This window comes from Mucor velutinosus (assembly GCF_035048745.1).
Source record: "Mucor velutinosus strain NIH1002 chromosome Unknown tig00001547, whole genome shotgun sequence".
Taxonomy (NCBI): Eukaryota; Fungi; Mucoromycota; class Mucoromycetes; order Mucorales; family Mucoraceae; genus Mucor; species Mucor velutinosus.
Genome location: NW_027041901.1, coordinates 321,943 through 342,667, shown reverse-complemented (window position 1 = coordinate 342,667; position 20,725 = coordinate 321,943). Strand labels below are relative to the sequence as shown.

General features: G+C 42.4%; 6 protein-coding genes across 6 annotated transcripts; 4 read left to right on the top strand and 2 right to left on the bottom strand.

Moving 5' to 3' along the window:
• Nucleotides 1–301: 301 nt before the first annotated feature.
• Nucleotides 302–11,013, top strand: DHH1_1 (DExD/H-box ATP-dependent RNA helicase dhh1; the record flags this gene model as incomplete). Its single annotated transcript, XM_064825807.1, has 18 exons — nt 302–384; nt 444–513; nt 581–767; nt 822–898; nt 955–1,557; nt 1,618–1,744; nt 1,801–2,115; nt 2,166–2,430; nt 2,499–4,647; nt 4,698–4,894; nt 4,952–5,118; nt 5,180–9,535; nt 9,595–9,842; nt 9,906–10,043; nt 10,102–10,203; nt 10,260–10,379; nt 10,440–10,788; nt 10,850–11,013. The coding sequence occupies 18 exons, from the start codon at nt 302–304 to the stop codon at nt 11,011–11,013; spliced, it is 9,717 nt and encodes a 3,238-aa protein (XP_064687321.1).
• A 1,529-nt stretch (nt 11,014–12,542) lies between these two features.
• Nucleotides 12,543–13,375, top strand: ATC70_006532 (uncharacterized protein; the record flags this gene model as incomplete). The annotated part of the gene is made up of 4 exons (XM_064825806.1): nt 12,543–12,689; nt 12,757–12,952; nt 13,016–13,075; nt 13,131–13,375. The coding sequence occupies 4 exons, from the start codon at nt 12,543–12,545 to the stop codon at nt 13,373–13,375; spliced, it is 648 nt and encodes a 215-aa protein (XP_064687320.1).
• Nucleotides 13,376–14,396: 1,021 nt separating this feature from the next.
• On the top strand, nt 14,397–16,704 carry ATC70_006531 (uncharacterized protein; the record flags this gene model as incomplete). The annotated part of the gene is made up of 15 exons (XM_064825805.1): nt 14,397–14,544; nt 14,604–14,654; nt 14,720–14,737; nt 14,812–14,826; nt 14,883–14,943; nt 15,019–15,051; nt 15,106–15,248; nt 15,304–15,462; nt 15,515–15,600; nt 15,660–15,849; nt 15,909–15,965; nt 16,017–16,110; nt 16,168–16,289; nt 16,346–16,378; nt 16,433–16,704. 15 exons carry the CDS (start codon nt 14,397–14,399, stop codon nt 16,702–16,704), a joined length of 1,482 nt encoding a protein of 493 aa, XP_064687319.1.
• A 40-nt stretch (nt 16,705–16,744) lies between these two features.
• On the bottom strand, nt 16,745–17,432 carry YOS1 (Protein transport protein yos1; the record flags this gene model as incomplete). Its single annotated transcript, XM_064825804.1, has 2 exons — nt 16,745–16,914; nt 16,967–17,432. The coding sequence occupies 2 exons, from the start codon at nt 17,430–17,432 to the stop codon at nt 16,745–16,747; spliced, it is 636 nt and encodes a 211-aa protein (XP_064687318.1).
• A 247-nt stretch (nt 17,433–17,679) lies between these two features.
• On the top strand, nt 17,680–18,822 carry ATC70_006529 (uncharacterized protein; the record flags this gene model as incomplete). The annotated part of the gene is made up of 4 exons (XM_064825803.1): nt 17,680–17,929; nt 17,985–18,111; nt 18,159–18,246; nt 18,301–18,822. 4 exons carry the CDS (start codon nt 17,680–17,682, stop codon nt 18,820–18,822), a joined length of 987 nt encoding a protein of 328 aa, XP_064687317.1.
• Nucleotides 18,823–19,418: 596 nt separating this feature from the next.
• ATC70_006528 (uncharacterized protein) lies at nt 19,419–20,442 on the bottom strand (the record flags this gene model as incomplete). Its single annotated transcript, XM_064825802.1, has 3 exons — nt 19,419–19,944; nt 20,013–20,158; nt 20,227–20,442. 3 exons carry the CDS (start codon nt 20,440–20,442, stop codon nt 19,419–19,421), a joined length of 888 nt encoding a protein of 295 aa, XP_064687316.1.
• Nucleotides 20,443–20,725: the final 283 nt, after the last annotated feature.

Below are 20,725 nucleotides of genomic sequence, written 5' to 3'. Positions count from 1 at the left end.
AGCACGACAACGGCCATCTTCACTGCGTATCATTTTTATGAATAATAGTATAAGCAAAGAGTTAATCCGATTATTTCTTTGGTGAAATCTAAAGATACCAATCAATCCAAGCATACTAGTCCATTGATTGAGGCGTCCAAGGCAAGAGCAATAGACAGACGCTTTGTATGACATGCCCAGCAATCAAGTACACAATCTCGGAGGAGAAAGGTGTTTGTGTCGCCTCACAAATTAAAAGACACCCCTTCTTATAAATTTAGCAATTTTTGCGATATTTTAAACCTTTCTTCTTCCTGCAACAATGTGGAGATCCTGGGTCGATAGAATAAATACGATAAACAAAAGCGCTGAGGAACCATCCATATCAAAGGAAGAGCTCCAGAGGTAACTTGTCATCCGGTGGATGAGAACAACCATTGGTATTGATGTAAATGTGTATATAGACAAGAACAGCAGCAAGCACGTATACGTGACATTTGGCAGCGATGCAATGATTTACTCTCCAATGAACAAGTAACACCACACAAGACTGAACCCTACATGTATCCACAGCTAATCACTCTCTCGCATACACCCATAGGAACGATCTCAAGGATTTCTGCTTGAATTTCTACCCATTTTGATTGAAACACACGAACAGTTTGGAAATGCATTTGTATTCGAGTCGATTCCAGATGACCGTGATTTCATGAGCAACTTGACCAAGGAGCTGATCAGTGGTATACGCAAAGTGCCAGAGCACAAGAGTAAATCAGAATCTAGCCAAGGCAAGTTGTTGGCAATTGTAAATTGGGCTGAAAATTAATTTCGAGAGAAATTAGCATTGATGGATAATTTAAGGTCAAAATCACACCTGTACAATGTTATACGAGCCATTCGAGTTGTATCATTTGGGCCAGTAAGTGATCTTGCTACCCGCATTGTCTATCAGCTAACGAGGTTTGTGCGCAACAGAATGCCATCTTACTGCTGATGCTGCAACAGAGAATACCATCCGTGATTATCAAATTATTCAGATCCTTCATCGATTTAGCACCGTCATACTACCAACAGCCACCACCCGTCGAGGACATGGTCAGCATTGAGGATGTGGGGAATACGATGGCCGATATTTTGAAACAGTGTGTAAAGAATGTGTCTGTATTACACAGACTGATTACAGAAGACACATTTTTCATGATGATACGAATTATGACAGCTAAGCCCATCGAGAGTGTGGCTCAAGATACCAGCGAACCTGCCTATTTGATGTGGAAGACAAAGGCGGTGGATATACTCACATCAGTCGACATGAACGGCGAAGTGTGTCAGTACCTGCATCATCGCCGTTGTGTTGATTTGGTCATTCGACTATGGAGGGACTGTATAGCCAAGGACTATTTGACATGCGTGGATTACCGAGAAATCAACCTTGGATTGAGTCTGATTTACTTTCAACTGGAGAGATCGGCTAAAATACAGTTTTATGGGTTATTCGAGGAGATGCTGCAAGGATACGAACTGTTGTGTAGGATACTGAAACTGGGTCCATTCAGTGATGCTATAGTGGATTTAAAGGTTCCCATAACTTGTGTTCATGTTTACCGTTACGAGGTAATTAATACTTTCCTCTTTTAGGTGGACATTGTGAATAGGCTAGTGGATTTAAGTTTTGTAGGTAAGCCAAGTCCAATTCCATCTCTCTCAGATGGCCTTCCCTACCAGCATGCAGACTTTTCGACTCCACAGCCAAGAGGCCACACAGGTAACTGGCATGCCTCACGATGAAAGCAATAGCGTTACTCATGCCTGGAATGACAGACAAAATTGTAAAAAATACACCAGCATATCAATGCCTGCTAGCGTCATTTCTATACCCAACGACACCCACCCGACATGAAATACCCGCTCCATTGCGATTTCAACTGTTCAGTGCCATGAAGGATATTATCCAGGTCCATCCATGCAATTATTTTGTTTTAGAGTATACCAATTCTGTCCCTCAATTCATTGAGAGCATGGAAAACTATGATATTCAGATTCAAAACGGGATCATGGAGCTACTGATCTTTATCATGGTGGACCTCAATTTTGTGCCACTCAAGGAGTTGGCTGTATTATCCCTCCATCTTCAGAGTAAGTTGCTGGCTCTGCATCCCACATCCAATGCTTACACACATCCATAGGCAGCTCATCTGGAAAAATGATTGCTTTGATCTGTAAATACCTGACAAAACTTGTCAAAACATCACCCAAGTTTTATACTGTCGTTCAAGAGGCTGGCCTTATCAACATTATGAGTTTGATGCTGTCAGATGTCACTGAAAAAGTGCAAGCACACGCTACGAATGACGAGTTCCTGCAACATGCGCTGCAACACTTTGATCAGATCATTGATTGTATCATCGCCATGACCTGCACTCCTAGCAATGTAGTAGCGTTCAGAAAGTTGTAAGTTCTCTAGAAATCTGTGTGTATATACTTGTGCGTGCTCTAGATTACTTACATTTATCCTGCAGATACAGGGGCAACTTGTTTGATTTACTGCAATATCCAGAGACCCGTATTGGCGCATTGCGATTATTCGAAAGCTTGTCCAGTCATGCGTACGATGCCAAATCACCTTCTTCTCTCAGTGAATCGCCCTCGCCAGGATCACCATCGTCACCTGGATCCGAAGCAGGCAATGCATTTAGTAGGGTCATGGAAGCCATCCAATACATTCCTCGAGACGACCTGGACTTTCGACTGGAAGTGCTCAAAACCATCAAACGCATCTTTAAAGCGCACAAATCCACTCGCGATATATTCAGAAAAGTAGGCGGCTATGTGAGCCTGGTATCAATGATTGTAGCATTGGAAGGTGCCTTTGAAGAACCAGAGCGGTTTGAAAACCACCAGAGCTTGGAAACAGTGCAAAACAAGATTGTTGCTGTGATTCAGACGATATTCTCGGTACTGGCTGAATCTATGCATGATTACGATGTCAACAAAAAGTATTTCCTCACTAATGTGGGATATGGATCATTGGAGAATGCCATTACATTGACAGGTGCACTGAAAGAAGGCTGTATACCTCACCAGATATTTGGTATCCTGTTTGCATTTGCCATGGACGATGAATCTGTGCATGATTTGTTTGTAGAGCCTCCTCCTCCAGCTGGCGCGGAACCTCAAGCAGTGACATTGGATCTGCTGAAACGCATTGAATTGGTGCTCAAATCATCTGGTGCTAGAGTGGTCAACCCTGAAATCACGCCTACCATCTTGAACTTGCAGCAGCAACTATCCAAGAAGGACGCTAAACTTTCTCGCGCTGTACTGTGTGCCATCTACGCTCTGGCTCAATCCAGCCGAGGCAATCAAGTTAAGCTGAACACCAGTGGCCTCATCTTTGGTTTATTGCAGCGTGCATTTCCTCACAACCACCAACAACAAGAACCTGTACAAGACGCTGAACGAGAGATTATACTGCAAATCATCAAAAAGCTAATGGCCATGGGTGTCAGCTATCAAGAGATTCTCTACATGTTCCAGCAATTCAATGTTCATGAAGGCGCTACGCTTGATACATCAGGCGGACTGATGGATCTCATTTTGCAAGGTGCTTCTCGCAGTCGATGGCCTAATTTCATTCAGTTTGATATGGGTGCCAATCCAAATGCTTGCTTGGAACTGCCTCAGCTAGACGACTTTCCTCCCTCTAACCCTGGCTACACCTTGCTCTCCTGGATTCATATTGAACAGCAGGACGATATTTCCAATTTGTCGCTGTTGACTGTGTGGGATGACACAAACCTCATCTTTAAAATCTATATTGATGCTATTACTAAAAAGCTCAAGGTGTACAGTGCATCTTCCTCCAAGCAAGATGTTGTATTCAAGTCGTTCGAGTTCCATGCGGGTTTCTGGTATCATCTGACGCTTGTGCACCACAAATCTCGCCTCTCTGTCAAGTCAAGCAGCATGCAATTGTATGTCAATGGTGTAGCGATTGAGCAGGTAAGCTGTCCATACATCACACAGTCTTCTGTCCCAACAGTACCGCTGAGAGCCGTAATTGGATCTTTGGGTGATGAACATCTGTTGGAGACATCACAGCTGGTGTGGGATCTGGGCCCGACTTACTTAATGTCAGAAACACTGGAAAAAGAAACCATCAACCTCTTCTTTAATCTCGGTGCTCGTTACAAATCCTTGTTCCAAGACTCGTTGCGTCAATTCCAGACGTACGAAGCATCTACCTCCTTGTTTCTGACACTGAGAAGTATGTCGAAATCCAAATCAAATCAAACTACGCGCAGAGATTCTGTTCAGACGCAAACAATGCTGGCAAATGTTATGAAGAGCACTCATTTCCAGAGTATACCCGAACACAAGATATTGTTTGCCTTCTTTGCCAGCAACGCGCTCGCTGAAGGCCATCGTACTGGGCTGACACTGTCTGGTTTGAGTGATGCAACTGTGGCTACCATTGCCATGGAAATCGACCACTCTCATATGGTAATCAACTCTGCTATCCCCAAGCTGGATACTGCAGTATACATGCCGAGAAACATGGGCTATTTGGCAGGTGGGCCTACTGTAGCGTATCCTTTTGGCTTGGATGAGTCTATCTGGAAGATTGGTGGTTGTGCTATTGCGTTAAAATTGGTTGAACGTTCTGAGGTAAGAAGGTAAATTCACTTACTATAAAGCATACTCACAAGATGAAATAGACATCAGAAACACTGTGCAAGGCGACTGCCATCTTGTTTGAAATCATTCGTTATTCATGGCGTAATTCAGAGGACATGGAAAAATGTCATGGTTACGAGATTCTAGCCTACTTGTTAAAACAGAAAAGAGATCTGATTACCCCTGAATTGATCGAATTACTGCTCGTCTTTATTGGCAAAAATCCTCATTCTCCGGAGTAAGTGGTAGATGTTGGATACTAGATGATACATGCTGATCTGCTCTATTTCAATAGGGACTCTATTATCAACAACCCACTGGCTTACCGTTATGTTATCTTGAATTTTGAAATCTGGAAAAAGACGGCCATCTCTGTCCAAAGAGCCCAGCTGGATCAATTTATTCTGTTCCTGAATACAAGCAAGCTGAGAAACTTCAACTCAAAGCGTCTTCCCAAGATTCGTAAGTTGGGACTCATTGTTGATCAATTGTTATGATGGTACTTACTAATTTGTCTATGTAGACTTGGTGAAAAAAGTCCTGCTAGCCTTTAGAATGAATATTTATGCAAAAGAGCTAGTGCCTCACCTGATTGACGCCCTCAAGGCCATCATGCTGAGTAACTGGACAACAGAGAGCATCCGAGCCGTCGCTACCTTCTTGGCTTCCACTGTATCCAAAGTACCATCGTCTTTGAAAGCACCTCGTCGCTTGGGTCGATCTGACAGCACCCGTTCCACTTCATCCGTTTCCTCCATCGATTCAGAAATACCTTCATCAACTACGATAGAAATCATCACAGACGCCAAGAGTCACCACAGCAATACGACCAAGAGCGTTCAGATGCGTAATATCGTTCTTGAAATGATGCATGATATTCTGTGCGATCAGGCCAATGGCCCCGACTACATTAGCAAGTTTGCCACCACCATCACCAACAAATGGCCACTGCTCTTCTTTGCACCCAACTTGAACCCTTTTACAGTAGTGTTGACAGCGCGCATCTTGGCTCGTATTTGCATTACACAAGGCCCTGCTTACGTGCAAAAGTTCAGATCTGCCTCTGAGGGGTTTCTAGTGTTGCGTCATTTACTGCCTTCCTACTGGCATCTCACTCAATTGCATGAAACGCTCATGTTGATGATGATTGGCATCGATGTAGCCGAATACCCCATCTACAGAACGTTTGATATCAACCATTTGAGAACCTGTTTGCACGACAGCAAGGAAGGAAACAAGATGGCTGTGCCTGATATGCTGCCCATCATCATTGCCATGTGGGATGAAGCCAGAAAGGCGATTGACTTACCGGCTACCAAGCTGACCAGTACACCAACCTTGATGCGACCTCGTACCAGAAGCAACAGTGTCAATGTCAGACCCATGGCTGAAAAACAGGCCCTCTCTCCCGCCTCACGCGCTCAAATATCTCGTACCATGGAAGACTTTATCCAGCTCTTTGATGAACTGTACGATAGTCGGTCCGTATTCAAGGAAGCTTGCAACAAACAAGAGGTTGTGGATTGTATCGTTCAGGTGCTGTTTCCATCTGTGTGTCCTACGCATCAAATGACAGCAGACGACGAGCTCATCTCCAAAGATGTTGTGCTGACCAACTTTGACCTGGACCATCTCAACTCTCCCTCATCTGCTGCTGCATCGCCTATTGATAGCCCCTATTTCGACCGCTTTGGTAAATTCACGGATGATGATACAGCGTCTATCGACAGCAACACAGCAACCTCTGGAAGCAGCATTATCAAGCGTGGCGGCACATCGGCTCTGATGACCAAGACATCCCCGCATGTGTCAAAGAGAGGCAATGCCTTCATGACACGATTGAGATCTGCTTCGTGGAGTCAAGCCGCTGCCACGCCCACCAACACCAAAGTACTGCAGGACGCCATGATGGATTCCTTGCTTAATTTTGTAGTGGATATTTGCATCGAGTCCATCACAGATCCACAGAGCAAAAATCTCGGCGCTTTATTGCTTGTCTTTTCTGCTTTCCCTCCTAGTTCGCATGAACAGCAACTCTTGTTCGAAAGCTACTTACTGACACACATCGCACAAAACCTGAAAAGCACGTTTCAATTGGAAATGGAACTGATGTTGGATCCTCGTGTATTGGCCAATCTTGCCAAGTTCTCTCAGATGGCTGCTGATGCTGTGATTCAGGGGCGATTTAGAGAAGGCGGTACTGAGCAGACATATGATTTGTTGGCTACCTTGTTAGAGATTTTGCATAGCGATGAGTTCAACAGTCGCTATGGTATCAATGATGCGTCTGTAGTTACCATCTATCGTGCTTTCAACCGCATGATTCTGGTCAAGATATCTGATCTGGAGCACGGCGATTTGGACTCTCTCAAGACAGTCGCCTTCCTTGACTACTGCATCCACCATCAAAAGATTATCCTCAGTGCCAAAAACAGCGACACGGAATTCATGAAATGCTTCTGCTATCATCTTTACCGTTATCTGCTATCCAACGATGATAAGGTGCGAGATGCCGCTGCCAATATGTGGAAATTACTGGTGCTGCAGAGACCAGATACCGTCGACGCCATCTTTAATATACGCATCAAGGGTGTGGAATTGGATGATCTGATTGATGGCTTCAAGCAAATGCTGGAGATGGATGTGGAATCATTCTACAGATGGCTGGATTCGCGCAAGGTGGAGCTCAACATCTTGTTTACGGAGCACATTAGTAAATCTTGGGAGAACACGATTGTCCAAGAAAACAAGTACAGCAAAGAAACGTTCAAAAATTACATTACCAGACGCATCAACAAGCTGAAAAAGATGCAGAAGCGAGAAGCCTACGAGCAAGAAGTCATGATGGACTACACACAAAAGACCCAATCCTGGTCTCAAAGCATCCAAGAGATAGAAATGGGCCGCTTCACCAAAGCATTGCAAGACTTTGATGGACATGAAAACTTCATCTCGAGTGAATGGACTCGTATTGCTGCTGATTTGGTAAGAGAGAGATCCATTTGGGGTCCTCGCGTATCACTTGACTTGAAATGGAGACTCGACTACACGGAAGGTCCTAATCGTATGCGTAAGAGACTTCAGTACATCTCCAACACGGACTACTCGTCCTATATGCCCAAACAAACCACAGCTACACATAATGACAGCTCTCCTCAGCCCATCAAGGCTTCCATCACTGCTAAACATGGCAGTGCTCTCAAGTCTGAAGTGCAAATAGACAAGGAACTCACGGAAGAGCAATCCTCCATCATGAGTAAAGAAGACGAGCCACCCACTGCTGAAAACGACAGCAACTCTATCAATGGAAGCGTCAACAAGGAGGAAGGCGAGGAGGAGGAGGAGGAGGAGCAACAAATCTCGTATGAAGAAGACAAGAATCGCAAGGTACTTCGATTGTTGGATCAAGGCGACATGGTGCTCGACGTGTACAATGTCAGTCAAATTGCTGGCTTAGATGCTTGTGAAGGTCTCCTCTTGCTGTGCAAAAACAACATTTACCTCATTGACAATTTCTTCCAGCTCAGTGATGGTGAAGTCGTCGAAATTTGGGATGTCCCTAGAGAAGAGCGCGATCAGTACCTTCTCTTGGTGGCTCAAGCCGCTGGCATGGAAACAGAGCCTTTCATCAGCTCTTCTGGCGATTTGCATACATGCAGGAAATGGGCTACTGCTGACCTTCGTGATGTGTTTAAACGTCGCTTCTTGTTTAGAGATGTAGCGCTTGAAATCTTCTTTACGGATGGTCAAAATGCCTTGATCACAGTAGCTCTGTCTGAGCGAGATGAGTTGTACTCCAAGCTGGTGAGTCGTGTCACTGTGCATGAAGAGTCTGGTGGTACTATATTCGGCAGAGAAAAAGACAGCTACACTACAACGGGTCTCAGCAGCACGTTTAGACTGTCCAGCATATTTGGTACCTCCACTTTACACGATCTAACGCAGCGCTGGGAGCGTAAAGAGCTCACCAATTTCCAATACTTGATGTACCTGAACGCCATTGCAGGTCGATCTTACAACGACTTGACTCAGTACCCTGTGTTTCCATGGATTCTGGCTGACTATCACAGCGAAGAACTTGATCTGACTGATCCAAGGACCTACCGAGATTTGACGCGTCCCATGGGTGCCCAAACAGCTGAACGCAGACAAGAGTTTGCTGAGCGATATAGACAATGGGGAGAGACCGACGACCCAACACCTGCTTTTCATTACGGTACGCACTATTCGTCTGCTATGATTGTGTGCTCCTTCTTGATTCGCCTCGAGCCCTTTACGCAACATTACCTCAAGCTACAAGGTGGCACCTTTGATCACGCTGATCGACTATTCGATTCCATTGGTAAAGCTTGGGAGTCTGCATCAGAAAAGAACATGGGCGATGTCCGAGAACTGATTCCCGAGTTCTTTTATCTGCCTGAATTCTTGACCAATGTCAACAAATTCAACTTTGGTGTCAAGCAAGGCACTGGGGAGGCGATTGATTCCATCGTGTTGCCACCATGGGCGCATGGAGATCCCAAGATCTTTATCCAGCGTCATCGTGAAGCTCTGGAGAGTGAATATGTCAGTGCTCATTTGCATCACTGGATTGACTTGATCTTTGGTTTCAAGCAGCAAGGACAGCAGGCCATTGATGCCCTCAATGTATTTCATCACGTTTCGTATGAAGGTGCTGTTGATTTGGATGCCATTACAGACATTGTGGAAAAGACAGCTACAATTGGTATCATTAATAACTTTGGTCAAACGCCACGTCAATTATTCAAAAAACCACATCCAGCAAGATCACCAACAATCACTGATCCCATGGCATTGGGTTACTACATCTTCCAGGAGCATTTAGACAAGTTGGTCCAATCACTGATGCCTCTGCGTGGTAAGTAATCCTTATATTTGGCGTGGAACGATGGTACTAACATGCATAACTGTGAATAGACATTAAGCAACAAATTGAAAGCATTGATTTATACAATGAGAAGCTTGGCGTGACATCGTGTCAGCAGTTGCTGATGCCTCCTGATGGTCTACGATACATTGAATGGGGATTCTCTGACAACAGTTTGAGAATGTTCTCTACTGAAACTGGAAAGCCTTTAAATGTGTTTGAAAACATGCATGTTGGCTTCATTAGTACAGCATGTTTCCCTGATTCTCGTACTCTGGTTACAGGTGGTACTGACAATGTAAGTTCGTGCGTATTTGATATTGTTGGATGTAGTCTGCTGACACCACGTTCCGTTTCATAGCTTGTGTGTATTTGGCAAGTTAAGAATGAAAAGACAACAACCGACTTTGTTTTGGTTGAATGTCTCAAGGGCCATTCTTCTGTTGTCACTACCATTGCTGCATCAAGAACGTATAGTATTCTCGTCACTGGTTCTGAAGTATGTATCGTGCACACACAGCAGGGTGTAAACTGTAACTCATAGCATGTTTTGATAGGATAAGACAGCCATCATCTGGGATTTGAATCGTAAGCAATATGTCAAGACGTTAGGTGGGCATGAAAATGGCGTTCAAATTATCAGAATCAACGATAGCACTGTAAGTTGTTGAGTCCTGCAACTCTAAATGCCTGCTTCTTACTCTATTCACTTTAGGGTGATATCATTACCTGCTCTGGTCATATCATTCGTGTATGGACCGTCAATGGCGACCTTTATCTTACAAAATCAGCCTGTCCTAGCTCAGAGTCTATCTTGTCCTGTATCTTTTACGAGGTAAATTTTTCAGGCGCCAGCTGCAACATGAGCATATGTCTAATCTATGGGATACTTTAGCGTAAACTGACTGAATGGAACAGCAAGGACTTGATCATCACAGGCCATCGAAGAGGTGTCGTCAAGTTCTGGCTAAAACATGTGGAAATAGATGCAAAGACAGGCCAACACAAATGGTCTCTTGCTTTAATACATGAACTGCGTCATAAGAGTAGAGTAGATGGAAGCTTGGATACATCTGACATTGTGGCATTATCCATGTCTAGCTCAAGAAAGACATTGTTTACAGGTAGCAAGCAAGGGCAAGTGTATGGATTTGTGCTGCCAGATACGTCAGACACGTATCATGTACAGAGAGAAGATAAGTGCAGGGAATGCATGACATGCAAAAGAGCGTTTTCTGTGTTAGGTAGGATTAATTAGAAGGGAATTCCATGTGCAACTGATATACTGACACAAATGTCTACTAGAACGCAAGAGTCATTGTAGAGCATGTGGTGGCATCTTTTGCTCCAACTGTATGTCTACTGCTGCATTGGTCTGTCCCGATAAATCAGCAAGATTCTGCAAGCCTTGTTATGATCAACTTTTGACCAGTTGTAACAAATCAAAAACGGAAGAGGATGAAGAATGAAAGCCATGTAAATAATTTACAAACAACATCAAAATAAAATATTGTATATCATCAAAGTCAGTCCTTTTACTGGTCTTTTTTCAGCAAAGCATGTGGATGCTCTTAATATTATAAAATATCATTGCAATTAGTAGTAAAAAGGGCTCGTCGACTACATCTATATGTCCATCATGATATCTGATGGCCATTTGGTATAGCCAGCAGCCACTGCCGCTGCCAAAAAACGCTTGAATCTCCGCCAGTCACTCTGCTCTGATTTGATGATTTTAAAGTTTTTTGGACATAATTCAACCTATTCTAACAGATTTGACTATGTAAGTCGTCATGATCAATCCATACTTTCTAATACATCCTTGGAGTACTTTCCAAGGCGCTTTGAATGGTGCTAATCTCGAGAGTTATTGTGATTAAATTTATTAAGCAATTTTTGAAAATAAGAAATGAGGTTTCTGGCAAAATTGTCGAGATTTTGCATATGAAAGTGCCACAAATGAAGCTTCAGGGATTGTTTTGGTTCGATAGGAACATTTTGATTTAATATGTATCATAGTAAAAGTCTTCATTTTTGGGGAGAAAAACTCGATCGTTTGTTTTTTGATAAAAACTATGAGGTACCCCTCATGCTTTTTGGTGGTATTTTTGATATCCCAAAAAAAGTTGAGCAAAGGTATCAGCAATCAGCTAGCACTCGAGTATAACTGTATAGCGCTACTCTGGGCGTTCAAATCGGCCTGTAGTACCAGATATTCGTGCCTGAAAATGGCCAAATTTGGCTCTAAGTTGGCATAAAATTGAGGAGCGAGGGGCTATGTCGCCAAACCGCGAAACAAAGATACGTAGTATTCGATGATCTAGATATGCTGTATCGTACAAAATGCAAATCTCAAGCCATGGGTGGTTTTTAGGGATTTCAGTGACATATTATATCAATGAAATGTGTAGTAATAGGTTATATTGTACTATTTCGTGAGGCGGTGCATGGCTCAAGATAAATTTGCATGCAATTCATAATAGTAGATAGTTTTTGACATGATCAATCCTAGCGACGCACACTTAGAGCGCAATGGGTGTATACCCAACAATTTGCAACTAATTGGAACAATCACTCGCACAAAAATGTGTGCAACTTTGCTGTTCACAAGCCAAGTATATCAATACTATAATTATAGTAGCAATATCAGCACATCTTCATAAGAAATCAAAGAGAATGTCTCGTCAAGTATTAGGATGGTGAGGTTCCTGTCACCTAGAGCGGGACATTCCAGTCATTCCACTTGTCAAATGTGAGACGTTCACTTCAAAATCGTTTCCAACAGTAGGATCACGATCTATAAACAATAGAATAGTATGTTGTAGACAGAAGACGCTTTCAACTGGATTGAATACCCAAATTACCCCTTTTTTTTCTTTGATGGCAATAGTATTCCATTGACTGCTTAATTTATGGTCACGTCAAGAAAAAAAAATGGAAGCATCAACTTGATGTTAGTTTTTTCTTTGTAAATCACTACAAAACACATTCATACATTATGTCTCGAGGAGGACGTGGAGGTGGATTTGGCCGTGGAGGAGGTGGAGGCGGCCCTCAGAGTGGAGCTATGCAACTTGTATCCTTTGATCTCTTGAAAGACCTTGGTTCTGGCAATCTGTTTAATGTCAACACTGCCTTGTTTCCTGTATGTCCATCATGATTGCATATTGTGCGCGAGACATTCCTACTGACATGCTCTTTCTGTCTGCTAGGAAATGGATGTACCTATCCCACGTAAACCTACATCAAACGAAATTCAACAGTGGAAACTAAGGAAGGAGTATCTCGGCATGATTAAAGATTCACCATTTCATTTAACAGCACCACCACCACCACCCGACATCGAACGTTATTCAGATAAATACAAAGTGATAGCAGAGAAACGTAGCTTGAAGGATATTGAAACCAGTAAAGTGTCTGATATGTGGTATTTCAAGCGAAACATGGATAATTAACGTTTTGGCAACTTAGATCTCGATTTTTTCCCTGAAGAGCTCCAGGCTGTTATTGATCCCAAGCGAGGAAAGAAGAGTGAGTATGACGAGACGCCAATAATGCGCTATAGGACTGACAGGATGTCAATTAGAACAAAAATCTCGAGCAGTCGTAGATGAGTATGGTCAAATTGAAGCATTACTCAATGCAGAAAGCAAAGAGGGAGAAGAGGAAGAGGAAGACGGTGAAAAGAAAGAAGACGAAGATGCTGAAGATGAAGAAGAATATGAGGATGAAGAAGAACTGGTGGATGACAACGATTATGCAGAGAACTACTTTGATAATGGTGAAGGCGACGATGACGACGATGGTGATAATGAAGATGCTTATTCTTAGATGCAATGAATAAAGAAAACCTGTGTATATTTCAACGATTCATCCACCATGGTATCAATGTTGTTGTGCAACATGCCGTGAATCTCCAGCTTGCCTTGTCACATCAGGCCTGTGGTGCATCATTTGGATCTATTTTCAAGTGCCTGCGCCTATCAGCAACCTTTGAGCAGTAATGAATGTTTATCCATGAATTGCAATGGAAAAAGCAGGGTAAAGAAGCCCTTTAATTTGGTGTTTCGGCTAACTTGTCTCCATTTTGAATGATTGGCTTTGCATTATCTGATCTGAGCATAATTGGAAGCCATCTTATTGTTCTTTTGTGCAAGAAAAGTCTATATTTGATAGCCTGAATATCCAAATCAAATGATTTTTACTGTCGTGTACAAGATAGCAAGTGCGGCAATAGCCTTATAGCACTCAATATCAAGAGAACTCACTACTTGCGCGCTTTACAAGGCTTTTCATAGGTTTAGGATCGGAATGGTTTTCGTATTCTCAACCGAGATTTTGACTCATTCGCAAGGTGAATGAAGGGATCTTCCCGAACGATGCAGACCTCTTTGTAGTCTACTTTTGTTACCCCCGCCATGTTGTAAAGTGTCGTATCAAACAACATGGACATGTATATGATGCCATTGCGCCTTACAAATAATTGCCAATGTTAATGCAATTTACATATGCTATCAATCATGGTGTAACCTACATGCTGTGAAAATTGACTGATCAGATCATGGGAGACGTAAAGTCCATGTGCTTATCAAAGAGTTATATATGAAGTTGAAGGTTTGATATCAACATAATAATGCGGGGGGGCTGTTGTATTTGTAATATTCAAATGGTCCTACGAATTAGCTTTGGTGACAATCCAATCAGATAACCTTCCTGATGAAGTCATTCTTACCTTCGAATGTCAACATTATTGTTCTTCGCTATAAATCAATCTAGGAAAGCTCTTTTTTTTTAACATTTTCCTTTGCCTTTTGCTTATAGAATATTCTCGTCTATTTAATTGCTAGTGAAAATGATGAAATTCACTGTATCGAATTATAACATTAAATGTGCCACTGCCAGCTGGCAGTTGCTTCAAAAGAGATTCAACACCACCACTGTCTCCACTTCATTGCAAATCACAAACAACGCATTGACATTGCCTGCTGCAAAACAACAGTGTAAGTTATTCACAGAAGCGTATTGAGATCAAGCATTGACTGAGTATATGTGTATTTAGCAAAGCATTTTACAGTGCAAACCAAGACTAGAACATTGGGTAAATCACAAGGTAGGTTTGACATGGCATTCAATGATGAGATAATGATGCTTATAGTGCTGTTTATTCCTGTGTAGGCCGAGTTGTCATTTTGGGTAAAGTTGCCATCAAAAAAAAAATAGTTGAGAAGATACTTGATTAACTCTTGCTTTCGATCTTTATCGAGCAGGTTCAGGATGGGCAGGTACGCATGCGTGTTTGAAATTTAGTCGCTGCAGTAAGATTCTCATGTTCGCATAGGGTTTCGCTTGATTCGAGAATTAGACAAGAAAAACTACGATGTCTCTGTAGTGTCTCCAAGGTATTGTACGAGAGTATCAGCTTGATCTTGTGTAATGCTAACTGATCCTGAATGATCCCCTCTAATCTGCAACAGAAACCACTTTGTGTTTACACCGCTTTTAGCGAGGTTTGTATAGTCAAAATACAACTCCACAGCAGAAATACTCATTCCAAAATATAGCACCTCTGTTGGTACCTTGGAATTTAGATGTATTACTGAGCCTGTTAGAACCTACTCAAAGGAAACCAACTTTTACCAAGCTTTTTGTGACAAGATTGACGTTAAAAATCAAGTGATTCACTGTACATCCAACATTGATGCCGGTAAATTCAGGTTCCAGGCTGTATTGGGCAATGCATTGACATGAAGCTTGTATAGACCCCACCAAGAAGGAGGAATTCACGCTTGATTATGATAAACTGGTCATTGCAGTGGGCGCCTATACAAAGACATTTGGCATTCCTGGTGTCAAAGAGTATGCCTGCTTTTTGAAGGAAGTGAACGACGCCAGAAAGATCAGAAAGCGGCTGATTGATTGTAACGTATACATAAGAATTGACATGGTGTTTTTGGACTAAAGTGCATATAGGCTTTGAGTATGCCTCTCAGCCTGGTATCAGTGACAAGGAGAAAGAAGACAGACTTCACTTTGTAGTAGTAGGAGGAGGTCCCACTGTAAGTACATGTTGTATAGCAAAGTCATGATCTTTTACTGACATCTTTTTATCCCAAAGGGCGTCGAGTTTTCCGCTGAACTGTATGATTTCATTTCGGATGATCTTTCAAGACTCTACCCAGATCTCATGAAGAAAACCCGAATGACCTTGTATGATGTTGCTCCCACCATTCTCGGTGCATTTGATTCTCACTTGTCAGATTACGCGTCTAAAAAGTTTAGTCGCAAAGGCATCCAAATCAAGACTCGTAAGTACACTATCTGTCTAAAAATGATGTGACCATGATGTTGAATACAACAAATGTAGAGCGCATTGTTGACAGAGTTGAAAAAGACCATCTTGTTATCAAAGATGAAGGAAAAGGTAGGTTGTTGTTTGGTGCTGTAAACACGGGTTGCTCATCCAAAACTGTAGTGCCCTATGGACTGTTGGTATGGTCCACAGGCTTGACACAGAACCCATTGGTTGAGTCATTTACTTCTGCTGCCAAGGACAAATCGGGACAAAGGTGATTTCGAATACACTGCAACAGTCAGATACCAGCTGCTAACCGTAACTTGCTTAGAATTTTGACTGATGGGCAATTACGAGTAATTGAGAAAGAATCCAATGCACCCTATCCCAATATCTACGCCTTGGGTGATTGCGCCACCATCTTGGACAATGATCTGCCAGCCACAGCTCAAGGTTTGTAGTAGCTTTATCAACCAATAATTTTCCATTCGACCAACGTGTATATACAGTTGCATCCCAAAAAGCCGGTTTTCTTATCAAAAGTAAGTGAGGTACACGCCTTACAAAGTCAAACGTGCTAAATGCAGTACCAATAGATCTGAATGCCATTGCTAAAAAGGGTTATGAGATCCCTGATGGAAAGGAATTCAAGTACAAGAACAACGGTATCATGGCTTATATTGGTTCATATGAAGCATTGGTGGACATGTCTGCCTGGCACAACTGGGCCAAAATGTCTGGACATTTGTCTTGGCTCCTCTGGAGATCAGCATACATCAGTAAGAGTGTCAGCATCAGAAACAAAATGTTGATTGCCTATCACTGGTTCCTGACATTTACATTGGGAAGAGACATCAGCCGGTTCTAAATAAACCAAATCTATAATTACACATTTTATTCGCTGTTTTCTACAAGAAGAAGGGTTTCTTTTTAGTGTCCTTCTTTTCAATGCCATCTGCATTTACTGAAGATTCCTCGCCCTCGTCTTCCCTAATCCAGGTTGACTCCATTGCTGGTTTTTGTTGCTGTGGTTGGACCTTCGTTTCGCTTTGCTGGTGTTTCTCGGATGAGGCAATCACTACTCCATAGTGTTAGTTGTACTATATTTGACAGCGAACCATTGCACTTACAGTGGTTGAGGTATTCATCATCAATATCATCATCGGAACCACCAACTATATCACTATGGTGCTTGTTGTTCATCAAGACCATCTTTATCTCCTCTCGTAAACTATCATCAATTTGCTCTCCATTCTCAATTCGCTTGATGAGTTCTTCCAGTAATTTGGTTTTGTGAGCTGTCTTTTCTTTGTATTCTTTGTAATCCATCTTGAGCCAAATGAGATGCAGTGCTTCTGAACCAAAGACAACCCACATGAGGTATTCTAAAAAGTAGGGCATGTGTCGTTGTCTTTTGAAATGATGAGCTGCTGATTGCAAACCGTTGTAGTCTTTAGGAGCGGCATGCACTGAACGCACAGGCACCCTTGTCAACAAAGATGTACGCTGTTGTAACACTGTGGGTCGAGGTAAAGCTACATTGAAGGCTCTGGCAGTGAGTATCCTCGAGAATAATAAGCTTGTTGGTTTGGACATATATATAAAAAAAAAAAAAGGTAAAATAATGAAAAAAAAAAAAATGCGGGGAGGTGGAGGGTATGGAAGGGGATGGTGGATGATGGGCAGACTGAGAGACAGAGAGAGAGACTTGCCACCTGATTAAACCTCAGTGATTGCTTCTGTGACTATAATAGACATCGCGTGTGTCAAACATTGGGTTCTCGAATCCATTTCACGCGCAAATCTTTTAGTGATGCCTTTCTCTCATTCTCAGCATTGCATCATGGAAGCAGCTCAAGACAAAATTGCATCATTCCTACTGCCATCAGTGACTCTGCCCTTGACGAAATCATATACCTATTTCAGCAATGTGCCATCCGCATTGGTAGAGAACAGACCTGATAAAGTCAACGAGCCTTGTGTACTGGGTGTCGATGAGGCAGGAAGAGGTCCTTGTTTAGGCCCCATGGTGTATGCCGTGAGCTACTGTCCCCTCTCTAGACACCAGGAATTCAAGAAGCTTGGATTTGATGGTAGATCAGCCAGCCGAAAGAATGCTTTGACGTGAGATTGACATGTGCAATGTAGATTCCAAAAAGTTGACAGAGGAGAAGCGAACGCAATTAGCAAAAACGATCGAAGCCAGCAAGGAGTGGGTAGGCTGGGCCGTCTATGTCATCTCACCACAAGACATCTCCACCAACATGCACAAGAGGTAAGGGAAGAGCCTACTGAATGAGGTACAAAACTAACAAGCACAAGGCCTGTGTATAATCTGAATGAGATGGCTCATGACGCTACCATCAAGTTGATTAGACAAGTTCTAGACAGCAGAGTCAATTTAGAAGAAGTGTGTATGATTAGCCTCTTTCATACACCAGATGCTCACTCACAAACCCTGTAGATTTACGTTGATCCTGTCGGCCCATCCAGCTCGTACAAGTCCAAACTTCAATCCCATTTCCCTGGCATTGCCATCACAGTGGAACCCAAAGCTGATTCATTGTATCCTATAGTCAGTGCAGCCTCCATCTGTGCTAAAGTTACTCGAGACCAAATTGTGCAAAACTGGCAATGGACAGAGACAGATCTTGCATTATCCAAGGACTTTGGATCCGGATATCCGTCGGATCCCAATACTGTCAAATGGATGAACGAAAATGAGGAGGATTTCTTTGGATTTCCCAGTATTATGCGGTTCAGCTGGAAAACGATCAGTCAGCGCATGATGCACAGTCGCAATATAGAGTGGTCAGAAGACGAGGATGACGAACATGAGCCAACAACGAAGCGAGCAAAGAAGATTTTGGAGGAAAAGATTGCACAAAAGGAGAGGCTACGAAAGAGAGCTGCGAAATACAATCACCATCGTAGAGGCAAATTGAATACACAATTTAGTTTAGACACAACTGATAGTCTTGTATGATTTGGATAATAAATGGAGACACTTAGTCAGTTGATCCTGTGAGGAAGCAGGCGACATGCTAAAGGTACCGCCAATAAACGTCTCATGATGCAAAGGAAGTAAATGGACCGAGGAGGATGGGTGTCTTGGCTGACTGCAGTAGTTGAGCCTTAATCTCCATGTTTATACGTCTAGAGTTGACACGTTGCAACGATAAAAGCCAATATCAAACAAACAATGCAACAATTGGGGCAAACTAGTATAGCAGTGCTTGGCAGCTAAATACCATTGCCTTGGAATCGATACCCAGCTTGCACCTAAATGCGATAAAAGAGGACTATCCTTGTAATGAGATCCAATCATCCAAATCAATGTTACACTTTTTGACACTCAAAATAAGAGTTTAAATTGCTCGTCTTGCGGCGTTGGTCACCGAAGACGTGTAACACTGTGTAATGTGTGCTATTGTAAAATCTTTTTGTTTGTATTATATAAAAAAAAAGAGAAGGGGAAATAATGTAAATATGAAAACGACTAATGCATTATTAAGAAGATTGGTTGTATATGTATAAAAGTATTAGTTATGTAATTTTTCTGGTGTGTTGCGAGAGATAGCTCTAGTTCATCTTCAACTTGCGACGCTCCTCAGCTTGACGTTTACGATAAGCACGATACTTGACATCTGTGCCAAAGAGATAATCCCACCAACGGAAGCTGGAAGCATAGTTGCCAATGAAAGCCTGATGGTGGTAATCATGGTGGTCAGCACCGGCCCAGAAGGGAACCCAATTACAGAGAGACCAAGGGAAATCGTAGCCTGAATGAGCATCAATCGCTTGGAAAAGTCTCAACACGATCCACAACAACATGGTGACCAAATGAAGACCCCAAGCATCGTCCAACTTGAACACCAATGAAGTCAAAGCATGGTAAATAAGAGGGCCGCCAATAGTACCAAAGCCCAAAATCATAGTTTCAATAGGATGGGCATATTCAGCAGCAATACCAAATGGAGCAGCGTATTCATGATGCACCTTGTGGACATTCTTGTAAAATGGTGGCCAGTGCATGAAACGATGCATATGGTAGTGATAGAAATCCTCAAAGATGAAGAAAATGGCCAATTGTGGCAACATATTTTGCCTATACAGATCGCATTTTTGCTTATCAGATGTGGTGTTTTTACATCAAATGTAGTGAGCTCAACTTACCAAGCGGGGAAGGGGGCAGAAACCTTCATACCTAAAATGGTAGCAAAGGGATGGAATAAAAAGATCAAGGGACCTTCGAATACAAAGTGAGCATAGAGCACTTTTTTAGTACAATTCCAGTAATCTTGATTTGTGTTTGCTTTGTTCTGTTGTGTATACCCGTGGTTAGTTTCTAGTTTTAATTTCGCATCTCCAAGACAACATTCTTTTTTACCTGCTGTAATTTGTATTTTTGAAAGTATGGGATGAAATCGCAAATCAAGAAGGGGATAAAGCGGCCGAAATAGACAAGTTCGTGCATCAGGAAGGCGAATACACCAGTAACCAAGAGAGGGTTACGGCCTTCATACATTTGCTCCCACTTGGATTCTACCCAACTGAGATCTGTGGTGGTTGCCATGGTAGCATTGCTGTTTAAAAGGATGTCCATAGTGTCTGCTTTTTTCTTTTTTTCTTGCTGTTGTTATGTCTATCCAAGAAGTATGAAAAAGTGAGAGAAAAGGTATGGAAAGCAAGAAGAAAAAGGAGAACCAGACATGAATTTCAACCTAATAAATAGACAGTTGCATTTTACTACGGGCCAATCGTGTTTGTCACGGATGAAATTTTTACTTGCAATTCTTCTCTGAGATGCTCCGTACATGTTACACGCGTAAATTGCACACGTGAATAGTGATTTATTACTTTGGATAGTATATAAAGTATGGGGTAGG